The 19,831-nt window shown below is 33.7% G+C and overlaps 1 protein-coding gene across 6 annotated transcripts in view; it reads left to right on the top strand.

The window, feature by feature from the left end:
- Window positions 1–19,831, top strand: part of KrT95D (phosphofurin acidic cluster sorting protein KrT95D) — a 189,224-nt gene that overhangs the window by 155,101 nt on the left and 14,292 nt on the right. For 4 of the 6 annotated variants that reach the window (XM_088242971.1, XM_088242968.1, XM_088242972.1 and 1 more), the window contains exons 2-8: window positions 4,822–5,034; window positions 7,932–8,025; window positions 9,557–9,749; window positions 11,807–11,946; window positions 14,044–14,184; window positions 15,020–15,148; window positions 17,422–17,566. In XM_088242971.1, coding sequence (XP_088099097.1) covers window positions 4,822–5,034; window positions 7,932–8,025; window positions 9,557–9,749; window positions 11,807–11,946; window positions 14,044–14,184; window positions 15,020–15,148; window positions 17,422–17,566 — 1,055 coding nt within the window. The remainder of the gene's footprint in view (window positions 1–4,821; window positions 5,035–7,931; window positions 8,026–9,556; window positions 9,750–11,806; window positions 11,947–14,043; window positions 14,185–15,019; window positions 15,149–17,421; window positions 17,567–19,831) is intronic. The other 2 variants (XM_088242973.1, XM_088242970.1) reach the window with 1 other exon arrangement.

Genomic DNA, 19,831 nt, shown 5'->3' with positions numbered 1-19,831 from the left:
GTACCATATTATGTGTATTACAAGATTTGTAAAATTTGTCAGTTAGTAAATAGTAATTAAGAGTTAGCCTGTAGATAGACCTTATATTTTTATTTAAGTATAATGTACAGCGCCCTTGAAGAGATTACTCACGAAAACGGCGCTATAAAAATTGACGAAATTTATTATTATTATTTACTCAAATTTAGCAATAGCAAAACATTGCCGGGTTAAGCTCGTATTTAGTAAAGTAGGTTTTTATTTCATGTAAAATATATTTTTACATACAATCAGAGAAAAAATAAATAAAAAACATCTACTTTTAACTAAAAAAAACTTAATTACATAAATCGTCGCATTTTCAACTGTTGTTTTGCCGGCCGTGATCCTATGTTTTCTTTATCCAGTTAGGAGACAAGGAGCCACATTTTTATATGATGTTATATTTTACTCGTGTAGGGTTTCAAAAAAATGCGTCAGTATCTCGAAAATCTAAAAAATGCAACGAGCCCGTTTTTGCCGTGTACCCTTCAATTGAAAATAAAAGTTTTGGTTTATGGGTGTCAATATTGATATTCCTCTTCAACAAAAAGATCCGGCGCCAGTTGTTCAGAGTGTCGAAACAATTAGCTTCAATTTATCGCGTTTTATCAATCCATCATCCGAGAAGTGTCGAGTTGACGGTCCAGTAAAGATCTCCACGCGTTTGCGGTTCGCAAACCTCGTGTGTTATGTGGACAGTATCAATTGCTTTCCAACCAAACGACCAGTTATGTCATTTGTTTTTTTTTTAATTTGTCGAAATGTTTGTGGACAAAAATATAAATAATTTTAAAAATGCGATTTTTAATACTTACACCATAGAATTAAGAATAGACCAGAAGGAGCGTAGAATCATATTTGAATACATCGGACTGTGTCCAATAATTCCCCCTCTATCCTCTACTTTCGTCGCGCGCATTCGTGAGGTCGCAGCGTAATGTTGCTTGATGGGAAAAAAATCATAACACAAATATAAGGTTAAAAAAAAAAGCAATCTGTTAATTTCTCTAAATTTTTTTTGTGCTCGCGTAAATATTGATTGACACAACAGAGTAGATAAGTAAAGGGTCATTTAATAGAAGCAAATTAAACTTTAAATAAAAAACTAATTTTATTTTACATAAAACGGTCATTTTATGTCATATTAAATAATATTTTATGTTTTCCAATTTTCATTAATTCTTTCATTAGATGAGCAAAGTAGGGTAAAAAAATTTACTACCTTGGCAACACTAACGAAATTTCCATTTTGTTTCTTCGATAATCTGACAGATGGAAAAATAATTCAATTTTTAAGTAATGCATTTGTTATATACACATTCGTTTGCTAATTACACATGAAATGTGATTGCGTCCTGTTTCTTTAAGATCCTAGCAGTATTTCTACACTTGAAAAAGACACAACACGGCATAGTTGAATTCAAATCAGGAATTGCGTACTGAGCGACGTCTACAAAGAAACTAATGGGTCAAAACGTAAACCTACTCATTTATGAGTAGTTGAGTCGCCTTCTGTTTGATGTGCGTATGCGGTTTCTGGACTATTCTTAATTCTATGACTTACACAAATATGTATTCAAATTAGTACTAAATAGTTTTCCGTACGTTTCTCACGATGGGAATAGCGTTTCTGACTATTGTACTCTGTAGGTTCGTGGAAGATGCAAAGGAGAATTAAATAATATGATATGACATGATTTTCCTCTATTAAGCTCCTAGTATTACACTAGGAGAAGTTTTTGTAAGCGATCCTTTTAAGTTAAACGTTTTCGGTTGAAGTGAAACCTTTCAGCGGAAGCCAACACCAGACGTATTTAAATCGTTTTATTTGTATGCAAATTAGCGTAAAATTGAATTAACACTAACAGATTACTTAGTACATAATAACTATTCCATCATAATATATTATGACACTCACCAACGTAAGCGTAGGTACTGAAGTACAGGTAAATGTCGTTGTACGCCGGGGTTCCGTTCCGAGAGACACCAGCGTAAAAAAAATCGGCGTAAAATGAACACAAATATAATGGTAGTTATAAGGTTAGGTTTTGTTCTAAGAACAATGTTTATTTAATACATATCATATATATATATATATATATTCAAAATAAATTATAAATGTAGTTAATAAATACAGTTTAATTTCGTGTATGAAGAAAGGTCAAACCGTGTTTCCTCCCTGAAAAAACTATTAACTTCATTTTTAAAACATGACAATGTACATTTGTACATACATACCCAGAAAATTTAGTAGATTGTATTTATGACGGATTATTCACATCCAACTTCGCTCTCATTTTATTTCTGAAAAATACTTGTGAATGTGACTCGATTCGATATTATTCTTAGTGTGTCAGATTATCACAAATTACCCGGAAAATAATACTCACGCTTCTCTGGAATTTAGTTGTTTATGTTCCAAAAATAAAACTAAGCATTTAGGTTATTCAAATAACATTCGTTCTTCGTTAAACCTTATTCACATATAATTTACAAATAACATTGAAAGGATTTATACTCGTAAAATCTTCCCGGAATTGTAATAAATTTTAATTCGGATCAACAATGTAGTCTGTTTTCTTTTTCGTCTTTCCTAATGGAACCTTCGCAAAATAATTGCGAGTCCTTCCGGCCTCCGGAAGTCCTGTTTCAATAAGAAAATGGCCGAATAAACATAATTTGATTAATGTTTACAAATATTTTACAGGGCCGTGGATTCGATCGTCCTCGACCCAAATAATAGTACTTGGTTTTTAAAGGGTAACCTTTGAAAATAGAAATAATGTTGGCTTACTTCTAGTGTAACCTAAATATTTATGGAATATCTTTGAAAAAAAAATTAGGAAAACCTCGCTCCCAAAAAAAATCGGTTTCTCTAAGAGTGTTTTTGGCACGAATATTTTTTTCATACAAAACCGCTGCTGGTGTAAAAAACTTCTCGAGTCATTTCAGCTTATGGAATTTCAGATCTCGCAACTTGATCTGTCAAAACTAAACAGGCGTTATATTACTTTGTGTTCTAATTTTGGTTTTATTTATTTTTATAATTATCACGGTATTTTTATACGAGTATATTGAATTAATTAATTAGTTTTCAAGCAAAATCTACCCCCGTTTTTGTTCTAGTTTACTGTGAATAAATTACTTTACAAACCTCTTCAAGTGCACTCCAAGTAGAAAAAGCACTTTGGTAAGTTAAGAATGAGTACTATAGGTAAAACTATATCTAATTGTAATTTTATACTAAAATTATAATTTTAAAACTATTTTTTTGCACCACAACAGGCCTTGAGGCCCAGTTGCAGTGTGAATTACACAGTACACCAAGGCTTAAGAAAAATCACATTTAATTTTTGTGTTCTCACCGGGAATCGAACCCAGAACCTTCCGTAATGTACAACGTGATACTAGATACGTATTATTTAGATTAGAAGATTTGAGTCAAAGATTGGTCTATCGCCTTATTTATTTCGTTTCATTAAACGTAGTAAAATCATTACTTTGTGTAAACCTTTTTATTCTACGGTATTTAGATAAACGCGTTTTTTATGTTGTAAATATTGCAAACTTAAAAGGACCCGGCGTTTTATGTACTAACTTTTCGGATAACAAACAAAACTTAGTGGAGATACCAACACGGCGTACAAAGAGTTAAGTAAATTTGAGTTTATTATCTATGTTAGACCTTTCACGACCTCCAAACAACAAGGGTAAAACTTCGCTTCTATGGTAAACCCTTTTAGTTTTGAGGTATGTGTCAATGGATACTTTCATTTAATAGCGAATTCGCTCCATCATTTGAGGGTAAGAGCATCTCATCTTAATTTTAATTTGAAATGTTTAACCACTAACTAAATAAATTAGTTACGTATTATTATTAGTCGTACAATTTAAACCATTGTTTTATTATAATTATTTGTTTCCGCATTCAGAATCTGATTTCAGAGTAGTAATTGCCAAACTTTCTTAAGTATAACGGCAGTCAATAGTCCGATACCGGCACTTTGGTATACGTTGATTGGTAAACTCCACCCCTGACCTATTTCGAAGTTGATGAATTTTTTTGTACTTTTTTTTCGACATGGTCCCCCTGAACTTGTATGCGCTTCTTCCAGCGATGTTCTAACATTTCTATAGCTTCCTGGTAGAAGATTTATCCGACCCCTACCAACCACAATTACATATCACCAATCATGCTCCAGCACACAACACGTTAGTGTGAATGGCTGCTGTTCACAAAATTAGGTTTGAATTGTTTAAACACCACATTAACCTGATTGAGCACTGAGCGACTACTGGCTATTCTCAAAACTAAAGGGAAATTTGCGTGGAAATATTTTTTTTAACAACTAGGTCATGCGCTTTGTAGATTAGTGGTTGCAGGGGTCGGACAAATGTTCTACCAGTAAGCTGTCATAATCATTCACTGTATAGTACCCTCTAGCTGTCTTGTCCCTAGACTGTGAATAGTTGGGTATCAACACCTTTAGTATACATTACCAGCTTTCAATAAGTATAATATCTATGGGGAAATACATTTTAGAGAGGGTGCTAGCGTGACCCCTGCGATACGCTGCTCTGTTAATCATACACTGCGTAGTAATCTCTGGCTGTCTTGTCCCTAGACTGTGAATAGTTCGGTATCAACACTTTTGGTGTACAATACCAGCTTTCGATAGGTATTATCTACGGAAAAACACACTTTAGAGTGGGTGCTAATCATGACCCCTGCGGTACGCCACCCCCGCTCCGTTAGTTACGCACTGTATATCAAGTAACCTCCGGCTCTCTTGTCCCCAGACTGTGCACGCTGACCATCACGCGGCTGTCCGTGTGCGCGCCGCTGCCGGCAGGGCTGGGCTCCGTGTCGCTGGCGGCGCGCATGCACTCCTCGCGCCGGACGCTGCGCAGTAACGAGATCCCGCTGCCGCCCAACGGAGCCGCGCTGGACACGGACTTGGACCTCAACTTCAGTCTGCAGTACCCTCACTTTGTCAAGCGGGACGGCAACAGGTAACTAACACATCTATAAGTCTTGATAACGAATCAGTCAATCATCGAAGCTTTTGATGTTCCTATTGGAATTGCTCTTATTTCCTCCGTTCGATTTTTTTAACATATTTTTTGCATTCTTGCCACCCTCGTACGTGTTCGCAATTCGCAATATAGCCAGTTCGTAAAAAGGCTAAATCACAGAACTCGTTGATGCACCGAACTTAACTTTTGTATGAAGAAATACCAGTAGAAATAAGGGAAGAAAAAAACATAAATATGTTGAAAAAATATGCGTTTAGCAAATAAGCTAATATACAATACTTAAAAAGTGTATTGTGTACTAATTATTGATGATTAATATATATTTTACCAATAGCTAGATTTAAGTTAATATTTCATCATCATCATCATTCCCTTTCCGCACCTAATGGTGTATAAGGCACTACATTAGTGCATTAGTACACCAATCGCAGCGTATCTTGATCGTTTTTGTTACATGAAGGTAAGACGATCATTCTTAGGCTTCAGGTGCCAGTCCAGGGACTATATAATATTCTAGTGTGAAAACACCATTTTTATTCAATATTTCATATCAGCCATGTCGGCAATCGAACCCGAGACCTCGTGCATGGTAGGCAAACGCGCTGACCATTACACCACAAGGCCGACAATATTTGGACATTCATAATTATGTATGCACTATTTTAAGGTTAAATCAATATTGTACAATAAACATCGGACTCAAAAATATGGCTTAAATTATACATTATTGACCATAGTTTACTGAGAGTGGAGACTAGACTTATAGGATTCGTCTGCCAACTGTACTGTGCTAAATACACTGAAAATATGTATAACTTTCTTGTTTTTTTTTAAATATTGTTTTAATTTTAGTGTGGCAACACGTTTCGCTATCTTACACCCAGACGCTTTGAAACTTATAATTTCTTATATTTCGGGGGCTTAGGGTCATAAGGGCGAAACTACAAAAAATGCTGTTTTGTGTTAAGTACTAATCTGATATCCAAACAAAATATCCTGTTAGTGACAAAAAGATGAAACTCATCCGATAAGTAGTTACCTAGATAAATTTGTGTAAAACTACAAATGAAGCGTTTTGTTTAAAGTCAGAAGAATAAAACACCTTTTACATCATTTTGTTAATTTACTAATGTTGAAAAAAATTGACTGGGTGTTACTATCGTGAAAAAACCCATGTGACGGAGTGCCTACTTAAATAATTTCGTCACAGCGCTTTATGTGAGTATGATGGTTTATATCCTGGGATATCTTCGGGAGACACTGGTTAAACCTGAGGAGAGAGCTTGTCCCCTGCCTAATTGATAGCTTAGATAGTGTCAATTTTTTTAAAAAATAGTTTCAAACACCTCAAACAGTTTATTATCACGTCATAAATTAGCTGTAAAATTACTCTGCCGTAATGTTGTGATTTATATTGACCCTTTTAGACCCAAGCCACAGATATTATGACAAATCTTTCGAGGTTCATTACAAATATCACAGCCTTTTCTTTTGCTACAAAATGTGTTTTTATTCATTCACAAGATTCAGGGGATTCACTCTCGGGTTTTAACAAAAAGCATTCCTTAAACGGATTTGTTATTTAAAATTTAAATAAATCCACATTCTTCGCGGCATGTTGTACTCGTATAAGGCGCATTTCCGTTTGGGCTGAATGCGGCCCCTTGTCATCCAAATAGAGATTAATCTTTTTATGGGTAGATTAAATTTGGAAAGTGAATTCAATTCGCCCGCCCCGAATTCAAAAGTTTGAAATTAAATTTCGAACCATAGACAAAATAGATTGTGCACGTGACAATTTAAAATCCTTTTTTAACATGGAATGGCATGCAACATTTTTGCATGCAATTAATATTGGTTTTCACAAAATTGGTGTTTGAATGGTTCAATATGCTTTTGGATATTAAGATTTTTTAAATCATAAATAATATGTATATTATGTAATTTTTTTTTTTAAACGTTGGCGTTTAGAGGAATCGATATGTTTATATTTGGGAAATAACTATGGTTATTTATACTTTAGATGATATGGACAAGACACTGACTTTTGCTTAGGATTTTGAGTTAGATTTTCTGTAAATTCACAATGAGGAAGTTCAGTTTTTTTTATTTGTTAATAGACTATCAAACTATGCCAAAAATTTTTATTTTTATTTTCATCTGTATGATTTTTTTAGTTTTGTAATTTTAAATTATTCCGCCCGTGACGTCACGCTTTCTCGTCTGTGAGTTCTGCTGACATTTGAAAGTAGAACTCCGTAGCGTAAAAATACACTAAACGTTGAAAAAAATGGCTGCCAAAAACCGGAAATCTATCAAAATACATATCAACGTTGTAATTGATTGTTTGATTCCAAAGAACTTGTGATGTAGTCCGAAATAGTTAGTTTTTATTAAAACCATTTTTATTAATTTTTTCATACATTTTTGAGAAACTTCGTCTTACAATTAAATCAGTGGCGTCTTTGTTACCAAATTTCTAGTGAAGCTCAGATTTGAAGGATAAGTATAATATGCGTAAATGTTAAGTAGGTACCTACAGTAAATAACACAGTACGGACCATGTTTGTAGGCATCTTTGAGCATTTTTATATTGGTTGCTAGTTTTTTATTTTCATCATATGTTGATATAATGAGAATTAAAATACATATTAGGTACTGGTGAAAAGCAATGATTTCTCAGTGAGGCTCAGCCTCACTTGCTTCATATGCGCCTTCGTCCCTGAATTAAATGCCCATTTTTACCGCGTGTAAGAAGACATTTTTTATATCCGATATCCCTTAGCACTGAATTACCTCATTGAATGTGTTTTTGTAATTCTATCCCTATAAGTTGCGGCGTTAAAAATAATAAATTATTTTTATCTTTTCAGGCTTCAAATTTTGCTACAAAGGCGGAAAAAGTACAAAAACCGTACTATCCTCGGATACAAAACAATTGCTGAAGGAATAATTCGAATGGATCAGGTACACCACAACTTATCATTATTATAAAACAAGGTGTTCCAGAGAGCACCACCAAACAAAGCCGTGTGATAAAGGATCTTAAAACCTATCGAAATATCTCCCATGTACGTTAGACAATTTTTGTTTCTTCGTGAGTTATGAATTTTTTGTGATTTTTCACTTGTCTCTTTATTCTGACTCCAACGCCGATTTTATCAAACTGTTCAATGGAAGTTAAATGCTGTTGAAATGCGATCCCTCAGGCGAATGTGTGGTAAAACGATGTTTTATAGGTGCACAAATGTCGAGATCCGTAAACTGTGTTAGCCTGAGACGTGCATTACTGACAGGATCGAGAAAGGGGTGCTGCGTTGGTTTGGACATGTAGAGCGAATGGACAGCGAAAGAACGGCTAAAAGGATCTACGATGCGAATGTTGATGGATGCAGAAAACGACGAAGACCGAAAAAGACATGGCACGATCAAGTCCATCAATTACTTGAAGATAGACACGTCAAAAGTAGGAATAATCGGCGTGCGTGCATGAGAAGATGAATGAATGTAGAGGAAGCGAGGTGTGTATGCAAAGGCAGAGTGATTCGTCAGCGTGATGGTTTGTTTGTTTTTGTTTGTTTGTCAATTTTAATTTTCAATTTCTTTATTTTATACGTTTATGTACATTTGAAAATGATTCAAGGCATACATAACACAAAAAAAATTAAACGTAAATTTAAAATATATTACAAAGATGGTAAAATAAAAATACCCAGAAATTAAAGGAAAAGGATGGTATCCTCTCGGAACTTTTTTTCACTGATATGAAAGATGTCGATATCCGAAGAGACGGTTTAGTAAAAACATTGCTCTTCCTACTGGCATTACCATCGCCAGGTTGGTTCTGCAAGCAGGAAGATAAACCAGCTTAAGCTGCCTATGTCTAAGGTAGTCATTAGGAACATAAAGAATAATACTCTCCATTACACCTATGTTGATCATAATACCACGGATTAATCTGAAAGATAATATTACTTTACCTCACATAGATAAATACTTCCTCTTTCTAAACTCTTTTCTTTTATTTATCGACTACACCCCCTACAACTCTCTTCCCGCACTCGTTTCCCACAGTTCCTCCCTCTGTTGTTACGGATCACTTTTTTTTTAGATAAAAAATAAATGTTAACAAAAATACGCGATTTTTAAGGTACAACCGGAGTTGAGAAAGGAGAGAGGAATTTTTTATTTATTTATACATTTTTACATTACCTTTTCAAAACATGAAACATTAAAAATAATGACATGTATTCACGGGTTAACCCGTGCCGAGGATGAGGTTAGAGTTGAGTAGTATAATTGCACTCTAATGATCACAGAAAACATTTCTTTTAAAATCCCCCTCTTCAGCACTGCACTTTGTCCAACTTACCTTCTTGCCTTTCAAATTTCCGCCCATGATTTTTTAAATCAATTGATTTTCCTTTATTTGAAATAATGGCCATTCCTCATTCCTTTTTATATGTATCCGATAAACAAATAAATATCTCTGTCCCAGGTTTTGCAGCGGTCCATGGACATGGAACTCGAGCTGTGCAGCGAGAGCAGCGGCGGAGGTAAGGGCGACAAGGGGGCAGAGAGGGGCGGAGTCCAGGGAGCGGGGGTGGCCGTGGCCCGCCTTGCCGTGCACCAGCTCAGCTCCACCCCTGTTGACCACGACACGAAGAACAATAACACGCTGCTCATTGCGGGTTCGTACTAATGCAATAATGATGAACATTAAATCACCAATATCCTAACGAAAAGAGTTAATCAATGTCTATACATCAGGTTTAAAAAGATATTGTTTAATTTAAGACTCTGACTAAACTAAAAATAGTGTAATAATTCCTGCCTCAATACCGGGTTGCCTAGTGAGGGTGATTAGAAAACAAAATATTTTGTGAAATTATGATAAGAAAAATAAATTAATTATTATTTTTCTCAGTAATATTTTGTAAATATTAAAAAAAAAAAAAATCTAAATGTTTAGAAGTATATGTGTTGGGGAGCATGGGTAGAATTGAACCACTTTTTTTATAGGTTGTCTTGGGAAAAGAGAACAAGGTAAATCAACAGAGTAAATTGCTTATGTTAGCCAAGTTTATTGCATTTGTGAAAATATTAAATTGAATTTCGTAAAGCATATAAGTATGTATTATTTTAGTAAACAATGAAATATACCTGCTGGCTCACTCCTATGCATGTACGGGTAGGATTGAACCAAGAAGTATGTAGAATATGTATGTTATCCAGAACCAAGTATGTTATCAGGGCCTAACTGTACCGTCTTCTAATAATGACAAATATGGAATATTAGATATTTTCGCTGCTTCTCTAATCCTTTTTCTTGTCTTTATTCAATTTGGTGCATTTATTTTCGGTAGTTCTTGCATTTTATGTTTTCAAGGCCTTGTAACAACAGCCTGCAAACAAATACAAAATAAGATAAGATTTGTTGGTTAATTATACCCTGATAAAAAAGCTTGTGTAGCTTTGAAACCATTCGGTAGAAAAAAATGTGGTTAAAAACAAAGTATATTTATATTTATTTTATTACAAAATAATAAGATTATTTTTTTAGATTTTATTTATTGCGAGGTAAGAATTAATTATAGTTCAATCCTCTCCAATCAAAACTGGTTCAGTCCTCCTCCATCACTCAAATATACATATACGTTTTTAATGTTGTGAGTAGTATTCACCACGAACACACAGTTCTATATACCACATTTTGGATCACTTCCCGTTGTTTAGAACTGATCAGCGAGGTGTCAAACACTTTTTTTAAAACAATGTAAATTTTGCTTAAGCATTGAAAAGCGTAGACGATACTGTCGATACACCTGTGACGAGATCCAGGAGACAACTGAATGTACTGGACGGGTACGACTATCTTACATATTTCAAATCGTATTTCACAGTCGTATGGTCAATGATTCACTCCTCCCTATGGCTCATTCATACCCATGTTCCTCTATATATGCAATATTACCATTTTATTTTTTTCTGCTATTAAAATCACTCTTTAAAAGCATGTAATTTGATGCTATTAAATTTGGAAAAATACTGTTATGGACATAGACTTTTGTAACTGAATTTGATGCAAGTAAACACAGTTTTTGCTACCATTCGTGATACGGTCATAAGGAAGAATGACAATATCTGACAAAGGCCCTTCATATAATATTCCAAACACACAGTGAAAGGGGCAGTGAAAGTAGTAGAGTCAAATTCAATTTAAAACTTGAATCCCATTTTCTAATAGTGGGTTATTTAAAACTCTCCTAAAGGCCCTCAAAATTCAATATTTGGGTAAATCATAAGAACTCTTATTTAGAAAAAAAAATATGTATAATAAATAACTCGTTTATTGACAAAAACATTCCTTTTTTGTATGAGGAAAACTGATAGGATGACCCACAGTCTTTTAAACGGTTTTCGGGTATGTGGAGGTAGTACTTTCACTGCACTATTTTACTCTCCCTGAACTGGCACTTTTAGCGTAAAACTGATCACCTTATCTTCATATAACAAATTATGGAGATATACTGCATTTGGCGTACCAATGGGATTCTTCTTTTCAACTTTCTGCAGACCTGAGAGTCTGTTGTTACAGGATTATTATCTTGTAATGCTGAACTCCAGCTATCTCCCCACCGTTTCGGGGGTGGACGCTATCCGTCTGGTATTTCATGCAGAGCTATGTATGGGATTCTTCTGGATAAGGAATATGCTAATGAAATAAATAAAATTGCTTTATGTTCAGATCGAGGATACTCTGATGAAGAGGAAGAGGCGGAATTCAGTTCAGTGGAGGACAATGATGAAGGCATTATGACATCGTACACTTCTAACAGGCACAACAGAGCTATGGCGTATAACAAACGGGATCTCTCCTACACTAAGGTAATTTAACTCGATACCCTTTGTTTGCACATGCACACTAACATCATTAATTCAATGTTGATTGCAAACCGTTGGGGCGTTTGGTATATAACATAGTGTCAGACCAAAATAATTAAACAATTCGTTAATTCATTTTTTTTTAATGTCAAAAAAATTGGCTCCATTTTGCCAAAGGGTTTCGTTTGAGACTGTTTAATCTTCAAAATGTAAAATAAATTAATTAATTATCCTTAAAATTATTAAATGTTGCTTAAAATATTTAGGCAGGAAACAATTAATTTAAAGAGCATTATAATCCTTAAAAGATATATCAACTGTATTCAGGATAAAGATTTTACACACAGTAGGGAAATATCACATTTTTTTTACATTTCTGAAGTAATAAGGGTCTATAAAATACTGTCCAGTAAAAAAAAAAAATTTCTGCTAATAAGTAGCATAAAAATATTTTTAATTTGTAATTTTGAATTCCCGCAAAAATGGTCATTGCATTGGCCACGCCTCTAATACGTCATGATTCATGTTCATTTCTCAGCTTTGTTCCAAACCATTTCTTTTTTTAGAACATCGTCACGAATCTTGACGTCACAACTATCAAACCTAAACAGGTCGCGTTTTTCTAGTGACATATTTTTAATATATTTTTTTAAAAGTTATATATGAAAGCATTTCTCCACAATATCTTTAATTATTCTAAATCCATTTCATATATTTTTATCGGTTTTTGTAGTATGTGTATATTTCCTTATTATGTAAAAAGCGGTTTCATTCCTTTAAACGTTTTTTTAACCAACATAAATCTTACACGTATTCTAGCGAGTACTATTTAAACCGCAAACTCCTATTAGCGAAATCCTATTGCCAGAATGTATGTAATTGGTTAAAAACACATTGAAACAAATAAAACAATTGACCGAAATTGTGGTTTGATTGAAGCCTTTGTCCTAAACATGGTCGATGTGTAGTAAGGTTTATAATTTAAATTATTTATTTCAATATGATTAAAAGATCATAACTTATTATTTTTTAGTATGTACGCAAAATAATCCCCTGTTTACTTTATTTTTTTAATAATCAAGATTATTTTTAAAGTGTTTGCAAAAGTAGTTTATTATAATATAAAAGGCTAATTAATTACAAGCCAACTTAAATTATATTGCATTTAATAGCTTTTCAATCAATTGAAATATTTTAGTATTTTCGGACCGCAATATTTTTGTAAATAAATCCTGTTTTATATTTTTTATAATAATGTTTTGTGTAGTAATACCAAATAATGTACATAAATAGCACGAAGTGTATGTAATCACAATTAATCATTTTTATTTTCTACACTCGAATAAGCTAGCTGCCATACATAAATTCCAGGTTTGATTCCTGTCAAGGTCGACATGTAATTGATACTACAGAAGGCTTTGAGCATAATATACTAGACTTATGGGATCTTTTCACGTTTTTTCTTTATTACTATTTTTGAATAATCAAAAAATTAGGATGGTAATGGTATTTTTTTTTCTGTGTAATATCGGATGAATTTTCTAGAATGGTTTAAAATGTGCATATCTTTAATTTCCTGAAAGGGAGACATTGGCGCTCTATGGGACAAACGGCACACGTTACATTACCGCACAATATTTGTATGCAATGTTTATTAAAAGCACACTTGGCGAGCATAATGTATGACGTCAAATCGACATGGCGCAAACTGTGAGCTGTTTTGCATGTGCTCACTAGTTATATCATTAGAATCGTAAATCTCCTCTCTAAATATTTTCGATGTTATTCCTAATTTGTGAAAATACCCTATTGTCTTATGTATGTGTGAACAAATGATCGAGATTCACTGCAATTGATGTACATTACACACCAATTTAGTGTACATTTGATGTACACCATTCGTTGCGTTAAAGGCTAGGTAAAAGAACAATAAAAAATAATTATTTGCATTATCGATTCGAGGGAACTGTTTTAACACAAAGGAAACTAGATTGACAATCAGCGGCCCTGGAGTATCTATGGTGCTCCGATGACCCCACAAGCGAACAAAACCCCATTTGGCGGTCCATGGGGTCTATATAACAAGATGTTTCTTTGCAGTTGGATCATGACAGAGATATGGGATACTCAAATATGGACAGGGACGGGTATATAGGGGCTAAGGGGGCGGAGAGGGACAGCGATAGTGAGTTTGAAAACAGGCACAGCAAGAGGAAAGGGGGTAGCAGAGGGAAGATGGCTGTATGTAGATATATTTTGTTATTATTTTAACCCCTTTGTTTGCACTACTTTACACCCACACCAGTATAAATAACATCGCTAATTTACATCAACTGGAAGGCAAACATAATTCCACCTTTATACCACTTTTTTTTTTTTACAAATTACTTTGCTGTTTTATTAATCGGCTTTTTAACAAATCTCCCATCTATATTTTTTTGTGAAACTTAGTTTAGTAAATATTTTAAGTATGTACGTCAATTTTTCTTAAGACTCAATGTAACTCTAAGGGATTTTATCAATATAAATAGATATCTCAGCAGTATAAGGTATTTTTGAGAAGAGAATTTGATCTGTTATTGTCTGGTTTATAAAATCACTTTTTACACCGTGTAAGATTTACAATGTCGTTCATGAATGGACGTCCATACTTCCGTATTTTTTCAACTTATTTTTTTATTTATTAGGATTGAATCTTGATTTTTTTTTATAAACCATCAATACATGAATTTTTTGTGAAGTAACGGAGAAAAAACCTTTTTCTGTTCTCTCTACGTACGTGGAAACTGCATAATGATTTGTTATTGTCGACTCCATATTCTCTTCTAAAAAAAATTATCTCTCAACTTGATACAATTCCCAGAGTCTACAAAATTTTGGTGTTTACTAAAACATTCTCTTTTTATTTTTTTTCTAATATAGATTAGTTACTAGGTTATGTAAGTAGATTCTTATGTTTTCTTATTTATTTCTCCATATTATCCATTTTAGTGGTCAATTTAATATGTTTATATTTACCTGATTTTATTACTCGAGTATTTCCTCGTTTGAAATGTGTTTTAACTTTTGTATACAGCAAAGAAATCTGAAACAAAAGTTCGTGGCCCTGTTGAAAAGATTCCGCGTACCAGAAGAGTTGGAGCCCGGAGGGAATCGAAATAGCAACACGTTAGAAGGAGACAGAGAAATCGATGAATTATTCCAGGTATTAAAATTCATTGATTACTTTGGTGGTTCCCGTGTCCAAGCAAAATGACAAATTAAAGTTCTGTGTATGAAATGTATGAACTAGAACCCTAGACCACTGTTTTTGGCTCGAAAACTTTTGCTAGAGATTAGTAGGCTTCGTGGTCTACTGGTTAGCTGGTTTGCCTGTCATGCCCAAGGTTACGTCATTACGTAGCCAGAGCCGTAATTTGAAACCATCAAGTTTTAACTAGGCATGCATCAGGGGCGAACCGTGTATAGAAGTGATTATGTGCAGCTTACCATTATATTTGACTAATCATAATAATGTTTTATTGTAACTTTATTTAAATAATTTTCACCGTTTGTATTTTTATCCTAACATAAATATAAATTTTAATAGAGCGCGCCCAGCGCCTGAGGTGAGCCAAGAAACTAGCTGATTATTGCAGCTTATTTTTTCATATAAATAAGTATACTATATTTTGAATGTCTTAACCCCAGTGCGGGTTTTTTCTCCTAGATTAAACTTGCAGATTACACAAATTATTTAAAGATTCTTGATTTGGAAAACGGTATTTCAAACATTGTTTCTTAAGGACTATTTTTCTTTGAGATGGTGCTTTTGACATAAGACCATAATTACTTTCATGCGTCATATATCAGGACATATAGCGCTCCACGCGGCCGTTTTTAGCACTATTAATTACTAGATCAATTCGGCCAGTTGACATTTCAATTGAATACCTAATATCGACTGAATTCATAGTGGTATTTTTTATTTATTTTTTAATGAATAATATATTAAAGTAATGGATAATATATCTATATAATATAATATATCACGAAGTTACATCGTTTGAGTTGATTTCATGGATAAGAGTTGTTGTATCACACAGAACCACAGAAAAAGATTAATTTATAGTATATATTACTTACATTATATTATGTACCTCCTATGTAGGTACAAATATATGTTTTTTTTTTTTTATAGCTTACCTGTAAATAAAATCACCATTCGCATCGATGCGCAATTCTGCCGATATGATACCAATATCAATATTTATAAAAAAGTTTATGCATATCGATTCCGATACTGATATGCTACTACTACTACTACTACTACCATCACGCCATTTCTCCGTAGGGGTAGGCAGAGAGAATGGACCGCCACACACGTCTATCCTGGCATACAATCCTAGCCTCTTCCACATTCATACATCTTGTCATACATGCCCTTCGGTTCTGTCTGCTTTTGACATGACCAGACTTAAGATTTTGGTTTATCTGATCATGCCACGTCTTCCTCGGTCGTCCTCGTCTAACGTTGCCGTTCATTTTTGCCATATATACTTGTTTTACCATTCTCTCGTCGTCCATTCGTTCTACGTGACCCAACCATCTCAGAGACCCTTTCTTAATCTTATCAATTATACTTGTCTCAGATTTACACTCTCGCCTGATTTCATCATTCGTAACCCTGTCATACATTGATTTCCCACACATTCGTCTAAGAGATCGCATTTCAACCGCGTTCACTCGGCTTTCATCCTTCCTCTGCCAGTTCCATGTTTCACTTCCAAACATAAGTGTTGGGACTAAAACTCCGTTGTGCACTGCCAGTTTAGCTTCGATTGACATATTTTTATTAGAAATCACTGTGCTTAGTGCTCCGTTCATTTTGTTGCCCGCATTCACTCTTCTTTCAACATCTTTTTCTACTCTTCCATCTCTTGAAAACATGCTTCCCAGATACACAAATTCTTCTACTTGCTCGAGACATTCGTTGTTTACATTTATTATGCAGTCAGTAACCTCACTATCCCTTTCAAATACCATCACTTTTGACTTACTTTCGTTCATCGCCAATTCGCTCTGAATGAATAGTGAATTTTAAAATTTGAAAGCTAACATTGTTAAGATTTTTGTTTAGAAACCATAATATGATGAAGTTATGCGCGGAAACGCAATTTCGCAAGTCTGTTTGGATAAGGCCTGTTGTTTGAAACAATCTCCCAGATGCAGATATTTATTTGGAAACTGAAGTATTTTTCACATGGATTTTGTAAAGCCCGAAATTCAAAATGTATTGGTGTATTGGCAAATAAATACTGTCGTTTTCGACATATCGGAAACATCAAAATATCGCTGACATATCGTTATCGTTATCGATATCGGATTCATCCCAAGTTTTAACTCTTTTGTCTCTCAATATCATTTTAAATAAGCCTGGGTGCATAACTGAAGTTTTACCGGCAAGTGAAATGTTTATATTTTGTATGATTTCTTTAGGAGTTAGATTCTCTCTCCTGCGGTGAGGATTCTGGTCCAGAGTTGGATACGATCAGTATTAGTTCAACGCCAAAACCTTCGCTGAGGCCATTTTTCGCCAGCTCCAGAAGTCTCGCACACCACGAAAACACGCACACTCCCGCAGGTACGATGAATGCGATAAAAGTTTGGTTGCTTGCGTGTGTGTTAGAAATTAAATTAGCAAATTTTTATGATATTGTAAATTGGCTTTCGTACTAGTGGCATTTTTTAAAATTAAATGTGTAAAATAGCACTGTAAGGTGCTGTAAGGGACAAAGTGTAAATTGTTTAAGAGAGGGAAAAGAAAGTTTAAAAATATGTGTTTGTCAGTATTTAAATAATTTGTATCATAGAACATATTATATCCGTGCCTGGGCGGATTAAGAATACAGTTCTGTGTGTGAAATAGAACCAGAACCCTGGACGAGTGTTTTCGACTCGGTGGCTGCTCTCAGGTAAAAATCATAAATAAGAAATCGAGTGGAGATGAATCCGCCTCGGTGTGTAGTGGTTGGCGCATTTGCCTACCATTTTTGAGGTCCTGGGTTAAATTTCTGCAATATTGATTTTGAAGGTTGTTTGAACTACAATATTTCATTGTTCCTGGACTGGCACCTGAAGCCTAGGGCTGATCACCTTGCCTTCATGTAATGGATGATCAGAATACACTGCATTTGGTTTATTAATGCAGTGCCCTATGCACCACTGGGTGCAAAGGGGGAAGTAATGATGAAGATTTATATATTAACAAAAACAAGGTACCCATATGTTTATATTTTTTTATCTTTACTTTCTCTTGAAAAATTTACACTTTTCTAGTTTTCGCCAACGATAAAGTATATACATTATACAATTAATAAGATAAAAGTAATGTTTTCATTTTAATACTCGAAAATAATAAACAGTGTAATCTTTTTATGTATTATATTTATGTTTATGCTTATTTTTTGTGAAGAATTCTGTTGTATTATTTACTTTAAATATGGTTTTATAAATTTATTGATAGCATGGGGTTTATTTTTACTAAAAGACAAACATTTTTGTGTTGATCTTGTCTTGGCATTTAAAGCGTTGCAATTTCACATTATTTTTTTTTTTTATGTGCAACGACATGCTTTTAAAAACCAATTTTGAATATCTGAAATTAATGTTACCAAGTTATTAAAAGTGGTACCTACAGTATGGCTTCGCCAATCCGAACCCCCGCTTATCCGGTGATTGCGGTAATCCGGACGGGTTGGGCTGGAGCGTTCGCGGGGGAGATGGGAGGCATTTCACCTGCACCTAAGCAATTTGCTGTCAATCAATTTTTAGTTTCATTTAGCAGCTTTCCTACATGCTTATTATTCACTATTGTTAATATTGTCGAGGTTATCTTTCGATAATTAAATAAATTTCGAATTTTACATTCGAATAAAACATACATGTTTTATTACCGTTATATTGCAGACCACTAATAGATGGCCAGATGGCTTGGTAATACACCAAGGTCTTGTTTTTTCGCCTGTCCGGATTGTCGAGGCCCTACTGTATATGGAAACATTGAAATATTTCTCAAATATAAATGCCAACAACACATTCATTGTTTTTATACAAAAAATATATTTTATATCTGTTAATATTTTGGTTTTTATTAGTTCATTTTCATTATTTAGATGAAATAAATATTGTAAATTGTTGCGATAAATAATTAGTTATCAATTAATATAATTATCAATAGATTATCATTAGATGAAATCTTATAATATTAATAAGTTCATCATTGGTTATATTTTCTCATTCACTTATCGTTTTAAATATACTTACATAGTTTTATAGAGTAGTCTTATGGCAAGAATGACAACCTTCGTGAGTTCTCTTTTTGATAATATTGTAATTGTAATGTAAAGCTTACTGTGCAATGACCTTTTTGTAATATTTATTTATTTGTTATACATAACGGCCTAAGCCAATTACAACAGTTACACTAAAAAACAGATATCCTGAATGAATTTTCATACAATATCCACCTTTTTTTTTTGTTTTTACACGGTACTGCGTGGAACATACCACCATATAGGTTCCAGTGTATTCATGCATAAAATATATCTATATTTGAATATTAAATTGAATAAATAGGGAAAACCATTACATAAGTAAGTCAACTCTTTATTTTATTTTATTTATTTACTTAAGTTAGTTAATATTACATTGTATATTAACTAATATATTTACAATTATAACAAATACTTATTAAATATTTTTTACATAACTACATTATTACAATAAACATAACAACTCTCGCAACCTGACATAAGCGGAACGATGTATTCCAAATAGCATAGTTTGTTAATTTTTAAATAATTCTACAAATTAGTCAATTGCACAGTATACTAGTTTGTGTGGGAGA

The sequence above is a fragment of the Micrasema longulum genome, unplaced genomic scaffold, assembly GCF_059751315.1.
Source record: "Micrasema longulum isolate JH-2025_06_02 unplaced genomic scaffold, ASM5975131v1 h1tg000178l, whole genome shotgun sequence".
NCBI lineage: Eukaryota > Metazoa > Arthropoda > Insecta > Trichoptera > Brachycentridae > Micrasema > Micrasema longulum.
Note: the sequence above shows the minus strand (reverse complement) of the source record. Positions and strands in the feature narration are given on the sequence as shown.